Here is an 8,332-nt window from a genome sequence, read left to right as displayed (position 1 = left end):
CGTGGATTGAGGCAAGGAGATCCCCTGTCTCCGTTTCTTTTTATTATTGGTATGGAAGGGCTTCATGCGGCTATCCAAGATGCCATGGACGCAAGCTTGTTTGCGGGTATTCGTATTGGCAATCGTAACACCTCCTGTCTCCTTTCACATTGTTTTTTTGCAGATGATGCTCTTTTCGTGGGAGAATGGAATGACGATAACATATGCAACTTGATAACCTTGCTCGAGTGCTTCTATACTGTTTCTGGCTTACGTATAAATATTCATAAGTCAAACTTGTTAGGGATTGGCATTCCTCAAGATGAAGTGATTCGTGTGGCTTCTCTTATTGGGTGTGCTCATTCTCCTCTCCCTTTTAAGTACTTAGGCTTTCCCGTGGGTGCTAACATGAGTCGTATTGACAATTGGTCCCCGGTTCTTGATAAAGTCGAGAAAAGACTTGCATCGTGGAAGGTTAATCTATTATCTTATGGCGGTAGACTTACCTTGGTGAAGTCGGTTCTTGGCACTCTTGGTACATATTTTTTTTCGATCTTTAAAGCCCCAAAGAGTGTTATTAATCGCCTTGAATCTATTCGTGCAAATTTCTTTTGGGGTGGTAATCCGGGCGATAGAAAGATTCATTGGGTCAAGTGGGATGACATTTTGAAAGAAAAAGATAAGGGCGGTCTTGGTGTGATTAGCATGGAATCTCTCAACAATTCTCTTCTTTATAAATGGAGGTGGCGTTATGTCCATAACAAGAACCAAATTTGGGTCAAAATTATTCAAGCTATTCATGGTGTTCAACCGGATGGCCTTTATCCTTGCATCACGCGTGCTCCTGCTACTTGTTGGGGCAAAATTAACAGTTGTCTTTTATCTTTGCACTCTTTGCAGGTTATTCACCCTTCAATCTTGTCCATTCATGTTGGAAATGGTCTTCATACTAGATTCTGGATGGATAGATGGTGTCATGATTCCACTCTTGGTGCTCTTTTCCCACGTCTTTTCTACCTTGACGTGAATAGGGAATGCTTGGTTTCTGATAGATGGCAGAACCTTAATTGGGTTTGGCAATGGCGAAGAGGTGTTCGTGGTGGGGCAGAAGCTGATCAACTCACTTCTCTTTGCAACTTATTGGAGAATGTTTCATGTACGGATAAGGTGGACAAGTGGGTTTGGTCTCTTACTTCTGATAATGTGTTTTCGGTTAGCTCTCTTCGGCATATTTTAGATAGCTCTATGGACGTCTCCCGACACACGTACTGGAATAAAGTGATCCCTTCTAAAGTCCTTATTTTTTATTGGCGCCTTTTGCTTAATAGATTGCCCCATAAGAAGAATTTGCAGGCCCGAAATGTGTATTGTTCTACTTTCTCGTGCTCTGATTGCGGATTTTTCTTGGAGGATTCGAACCATATTTTCTTTCATTGTCAGTCTGCTTCTCAAGTGTGGAGTTTTGTTGCTTCATGGACCGGTATTTCCCTGCCTAGGTGGTCAAATGGGTTGGAGCTTCGGAATTGGCTAGCTTCGGCCTCCCCAGACCCAAAAGTTACGCTTGTTTTACACTGCATCTGCATCGCATCTCTCTGGTCTATTTGGAGGCTCAGGAACGATATTGTCTTCAGCTCCGGTTTGTTCAAGAAGAGCCATCTTTTAGACTACATTGTTGTTAATGCTTTTGATTGGTTATCCTCTAGATCTAAGTTATTTAAGATCGATTGGAATGTTTGGCTTCAATTTCCTTTGAACATTTTGTAATTTTTTCCTAGCTTCTTGCTAGCTTAATTTAATTCTGCCGTTCTAAAAAAAAAAAAACAACCTTTACGTTAAAGTAATTGAAATTGAGAGAACATGGTGATTTTGCAATTAAGCAATTATTGGAACACTTTTATTGGAATATTCTTTTCTATGTGTAGAATTTACAATTAAACAGTGGCAAATAATATCAGGGAAAGTTCAGTTAAATTGAAAATCAAGATTATCGTTGATTTTCTAGTTTTTGTTTAAAAATTTTGTTGCGTTTAGTTTCACACATTCTACTGAAATACATTTAAAAACAAAGCCAGCAATTTGAAATTATCTCCAAACACGGATCATCATGAAAACGGTGTGAAATTCGCATACATGTTTGACAAACCTAAGTTCAGTGATTTCGTCGGTGATGCAGCAGGTAGCTTCTACTTTTGGTCAAATAAAGTTCCCATATTTACTCTTTTTTTTAACGGCTAATTCGACATTGAATTTTTTCATTTGTCACCCACACTTGCGTTAAGAGGAAACTCTCCACATATCATCGCCGAATTGGATACCCGGTGTGCTTTGGATTAAACCGAGTGGCTTAGGGCATACAACTTTATTCACCACAACAGAATCCTTATGAAAACCTTCCCTGGATTCAAGCTTGCGCCAACTAGGACTCAGATTCAACCCAGAGCTTATACCACTTAGGCAACGCCTCGGTAGTTCTATATTTTCTCTAAATATACAAACCGATAATTTTATTTACTCTAAATATACAAACCGAATACAATCCTTCCTTGAGCAAATATCATGTTTATATAATCATTCGACTATTTATTTGTAGGTGTTAGCGTCTAAATAAAAGAGTTCATTAAGATCACAACCAAGTTATGTGCAACATGGCAGGGTCAGATCATATGACAATATGAGGTTGATGTGAAACTCAGTTAACACAGAGAGTTGTACATCAATGCGAATATTGTTCTGAGTTTGATTGTGTTAAGCATAAACATATTATGACCACTGAACTTCTACAATACATGCAGTCACCACAAAAATCAAAACTGGATACTAACAGTTGCGCCTATTCCAAAAAAAAAAAAAAATATCATGGGTGATGAGAATAATGCAAAAAATTGTTTAAGCAAACAGAAAATACATCTTACTTGACGACGCAAGTTTAATAAATGTTTTATGCTAATGGTGTGCCTTTTTAAATCGAGCCATGAGTGAACTTCTTTCTTTTAGAGGATGGTGGCGTGAGAAGCTTTTCGACAGAACCAACAGGATCTTCCACCTGCAAGGTAAACAAAAGATTAGCAGCGATCAACCTATTTGTTTCCAAATACTACACTAAATCAGTTAGAAACTGAAGGCCGTATAACTAGACAACAGATTATGCTGCACAAAAGAATACATTATACAGACACATGTAGACTTAAAAGAACGTACAACTAACATCAATTAATAATAGCAAAGTGGACCATCAACCTAAACAAGGTTTAAAAAAACATAAGAAGGAGACGAGTCGGTCAGGAACTTAAAAGGTCGTCGAGACGGATTTGACCAACGTTGACTTTAAAAACTACATATTAAATATAAATATTTTAAAAATAAATAAAAATAAGATGATGTGGTGTTAGTTTAAATAATATATAATTATTATATATAGGTTTTTTATAAAATTTCTATAACTATATAGTGTTTTTATTAATTTATCTTTGAGGAATATTATGTAAGTCGGTGTTTTTCGCAGCTAATTTTTAACCAGCTTGGGATTTTCATTTACACTAGAACAAGGCCAGACAAAAAGTCGACTTTTGACCCACCATTTCCCACTTTGACCTGACTTTTTAGCGGGCTAGTGACCAAACAGCCGCAACGGCTGCCGCGTAACGATTACTGGTACTATAGACCCTAAATAAAGACATCAAGGTTACCTCAATGAGTGAAGATGAAACTTGGGTTGTCTCTGATGGATAAGCAAATTCTTTCAGGCGTCCTAAAGCGGTAAGCGTTTGTTTCCATCCAGGTGACGCCTTCCCACTTGATGCAATCCAGGGGCAAAAATGTCTATGCTGCTTTATTGGATTGAACTCCATTGATGTTGCAGATGATGGCTGAACTAACTCCTTCCCTGAAAGAATAACAGGTGGTAATGATTGCACAAAAAATAAGAACAAGCTAATGTTTGTAGTCAACAAATCAAGAACCCAAAGCAAAATGCATAGTTAACTAGTACGAATTAAAAACTCAGACACAACATACAAGTAAACAGTGTCAATAAACTTAAAAACAGTTAAACAAGAAAGCTAGTTGTTGTCTTACCGGAGTAAGATGTACTGGAATTTACAGTAGGCCCTGGTGTATGCATGTGGTCATTAACAACCACGTTTGTATCAGAAACATCTTTAAAACATGTTGCAAGATCCCGTGCAACTGGAGTTTCAGTCTCAATATTTTCTAGTACTTTGTCACTTCCATTCAAATTTTCGCCATCTACATTTTCTAGTTGATCTGAAATTTTAACATTCAGTTCATTAGATCCAGAAACTGGAGTTTTCATAATACTATCTCCATTATCATCACCAATTACTTCAGCTGACCGATTACTGTTATTACCAAATGCAGATGAAAAACGAGTCCTCAGATTTTGTCCAACAACAGGCAACGAAATAGTCGGGCGAAAATTCTGCTCTGCAGGTAGCGGCCCACCTGCTATCGTCAACGTTAAAACATTTTTATTGACAGCCGTCTGTTCCCCATTTTCAGTATGAGAAATTTCATTTTCAGTATTATTTATTTGACCCGCAAGCCCATTTTGGTTGTTGGGTTCTGCACGTCCAATAAGTCTAAGAAACTCATCGGGCCGTGGTGTTGTACTGAAAGCCCACAGACCAACTTTAGCACCACAAAGTTTGCAGTCTAGAACCACAGATGAATGATCGTATTGCTCGTTTTCATTAGAGAAATGTTTATCGGTTTCCACATTTTTAAAATTGTGAGAAGAATATACAGTTATACTAGCGTTTTGTGCACTAGAAACTGCAGTATGTGCATCCTTGCAATCAACTATGTAAGGTAGCAAACGAGGCTCCCATCCACACAAACTAATGAGCTTCTGTGCCTAAAGAAACAAAATTATAAATTAACGCTCTTTAACATCATTATAAAGCATAAAATGTAACCCTTATTAGCCAAGGTTGGAGAACTCGCGACTTGGTGAGTACTCGGTCGGCACTTTCTGGGGAGTACTTGGCAACTCGGGGAGTACTCGGATGTTGACCAAATTTGACTTTGACCGAGTTTTGACCAATTTTCCGAGTAATCCCGAGTTTTGGCCGAGTTTGACGGATGTTTCAAACGGTTTGCCCTAGTTTTGATTAGATTTGACCGAGTTTTGATTATGTTTGACCGAGTTTCACAGCGTTTGACCGAGTAATCCCAATTAATCCGAGCAATTGAACCGAATACTCGGAACGATCTTAAAACCGAGAACTCGGCGAGTACTCGCCGAGTTCTACAACCCTGTTATTAGCACAAAGTTGTCGTACCTGATAGTACAAGACAGCTGAATTTTCTTCACATTCATCTAGAGTTGGAGGGCATTTAAGAAAATGTTCTAGCAACGGGCCCCGCATGTAATCAATGGCTGTCGATGAGATAACAGGAAGCTCCAAAAGTTGCAAAAGTGCCGCACATCGTTTCTTGAAGGAATCGACCAAATCTGCAGGGGCGGTAGGAGGAAACTGTGCTAGCTTCTCATCGCAGGCATTATCAACCCATGGGCAGAGTAATTTGTGTCCGTTATTTAACTTTAAGCTGAACACTGAAGCAGCTTTCTCAACTATATTACATAAGATAAAGAATTTAGACTTACTGGTATAAATACATATGTGTACATATAATAGACAATGTAGACGTATAACAAAAAACATGGCTTACCATGTTGTTGTGCCCAAGATGATGGAGTAGAAAAGAAGAGGCGAGCCCCGCAGGATTCACATGCGATTGTGTCCAGATCTACATTAACCCAACCTCTCCTAGCACAATTTACTGCACTGACTACCTGATGAAAATAGACAACGTTACCTATAGCACCTAAAAATCAACAATGAATGGGAGGAAAACCACAAATAGACATTAAAATACTAATTAGGACAAATGAGAGACAAGCGTGAATAAATGCCAGATCCACTCTCTCCCAAATTAAATCTGAAATCGAAAGCTAATTATTGGATGAAACCTAAATACAACAATTACTATATTTTCTATCCTTCTGAACAGAGGTCATAAGCGTTTTCCAAAAACAAATTAAATTAAAAGGCGCTTCTTATCCTTTAGATAGTTGTTGGTAACATATCGAGTGAAGAACTATGAAATTCAAAGTCTCGAACCAAGGAAACTCCAAACCACATATAAAGCTCAAAAGCATCTTTTATATTGTTCCAAAAAAACAAACTATAATTCGTAACAGATAAAAAATACTCGATTGATGCATCATCAATTATCAATACACAAATGTCTTGAATACAGAGTTGCAAACGTACGGTCCAGAAAGCTTTTGTACGTGGCAACTACTGTAGTTCCTTTGAAACAAAACTCCACAAAAAAGTAAATGATATTTTTAAGCTGTTAAACCTGTGAAAAGTTGTATACAAAGTATGATGCGTACAACCAATTCACAAAAAGCAAACATTCAGTTACATGATTAACTGTGCCAAATCTATCTAGTGGCAGACCAAAAAAGATACATCATTTATGTGAGAAAAATCTCAACGTATACAAATTATATAAGAACGCGACATCATCAACTTTCATTCAATAAGTGATCATATGATCTTGATAAATTAAGAATTGTAATCAATGCTAACTTAACTACATTCACTATTTATAACTGATTCCTTCAGTCAAAAAAGTGTTAATGGCACTAATATATATACCTATTCACCACTAAATTAATGTCTTCAACAGGAAATGAGTAATCAGTTTGTCCAACATTTAGTAAAACTAGTACCACATTATGCTTATATGGAACTATGTATGCAACATTGAGTAATACAAATCGTACAAGGCAAAACATTGCAAACCAAATGCAGCTGCATATATAATAACATCAGAAATTTAGTAAATGTATCAGTGTATCTAACCTCAGGTTTAGCAAACCAGGTCATGGACTTAAATGTAGCAAGCCTTTTCAGTAAATCCTCTCGATCCCACGGTCTACACTTAGGCGACTGCACTGTCCCAACAGACGTATTTCGCAACTCCTCGATTGTATTTCCTCTAGATTTCGGTTCAGCTAAAGCTAACGTTGTGGTCATAGTATTAGAATACGGACGTTTCCGGCCTCTCGATAATCCACCTGTAGTTGCACTATCAAAAGTAAAAAGTAAATACTAAATCCCCCAAATTTCAATGAACTGTACACTTTAACCTAATTTCAACATGTAACATACACATAGCACTCGTGTAGATTTAATGTATGTATATATGTGTACGTATATGTCGTTCAGATGAATAAACCCTAATAATGAACTGAATTAACCCTCTCTCTTATATATAGATATAGATAGACTATAATATAATAATGTAATTTAATTGAAACAACGAAATTGAACTCAATTATTAATTCAGCTGTTGGATTAACATTAACATAAATTTGGATATAAAATTGTAACAAAATTGAAAAACCTGGTAGAAGGGGGATTTGATGTGGATTTGGAATTGGGAGAAGTAGGAGGAAGGAAGAGTTTATCCATGACGGCTTGAAATCTCTTTTCTGATTCTTCAGCCATTAAATCAACAGATTTATGAACTGAAGAACTGAGTTATAAATTGAAAGATTGTTTTCGCTGCTATATTTAACACCTGCTGTTTCCTTGTGTCTATAAATGTATAATAACAATGTTCCATAGTTTTTCTTCGGAAATAAAATATTAAAAGAAACTAAAAGTTACGCCATTGTTCCATAAAATTAGAAAAATATCGGCCCGCGCAATGCGTCGGGATCTTTCATGTTGCGTATTTACTTAATAATAAACAACGTCGTGCGAGTGTGTTATGTATAGAAGGTAGCTCGAAATACTTGTCGTTTTTTTTAAAAAGCGTCTGTTTCGCGTATACCAAATTGCGTTGTGTTCGTAAAATTATTTCTGGTTGTACAGTGATGGTGGAAGAAATTAACCCGTGTCGAGATGGAAAGTACGTACTGACAAAAATTTTGGTAGTGTTAGTTTATGTTTTAAAAATAGTTTAATAAAGTAACAGGTTTGGCCCCGGGAGAAATTAAGAAGCGTAGTAAGTTGAGAGGGTGGAAGTGTATTTTGGGGTGTGTGGTGTTTTTGGTTTGTGAAACGGCCAATTGTTGGTCCTGATTTAGTATGTAGGTAAAATAAAATAAAATATACCTCACATTACGCGTGGTCCTTATACTTTTTTAATGTAATTGGTCACTGTAAATTACACAATCTACATGAATGGTTCCTGTCACTAACAGTCGTGACTCCGTTAAATCATGACATGTGATCTGCACGTGAAAAGCAATTTTTTACTTGAAGTTTATTAAAACCATTTTCACCAACCTAATTACCCTTTCAAACCCACC

At 37.0% G+C, this 8,332-nt stretch overlaps 1 protein-coding gene across 2 annotated transcripts; it reads right to left on the bottom strand.

Moving 5' to 3' along the window:
- Nucleotides 1–2,822: 2,822 nt before the first annotated feature.
- On the bottom strand, nt 2,823–7,591 carry LOC139867020 (uncharacterized). 2 transcript variants are annotated; one of them, XM_071855329.1, is made up of 8 exons: nt 7,420–7,591; nt 6,876–7,101; nt 5,671–5,794; nt 5,280–5,572; nt 4,348–4,852; nt 4,054–4,242; nt 3,666–3,862; nt 2,823–3,022 (listed from the first exon to the last, which is right to left on the bottom strand). In XM_071855329.1, the coding sequence occupies exons 1-8, from the start codon at nt 7,521–7,523 to the stop codon at nt 2,939–2,941; spliced, it is 1,722 nt and encodes a 573-aa protein (XP_071711430.1). In that variant the 5' UTR covers nt 7,524–7,591; the 3' UTR covers nt 2,823–2,938. The 2 variants fall into 2 exon arrangements, with proteins under 2 accessions (XP_071711430.1, XP_071711429.1); XM_071855328.1 differs by having other exon boundaries at nt 4,054–4,852.
- Nucleotides 7,592–8,332: the final 741 nt, after the last annotated feature.

This window comes from Rutidosis leptorrhynchoides, chromosome 9 (assembly GCF_046630445.1).
Source record: "Rutidosis leptorrhynchoides isolate AG116_Rl617_1_P2 chromosome 9, CSIRO_AGI_Rlap_v1, whole genome shotgun sequence".
Classification (NCBI taxonomy): Eukaryota; Viridiplantae; Streptophyta; class Magnoliopsida; order Asterales; family Asteraceae; genus Rutidosis; species Rutidosis leptorrhynchoides.
The sequence above is the reverse complement of the archived record's forward strand: the minus strand, read 5'-3'. Positions and strand labels throughout refer to the sequence as shown.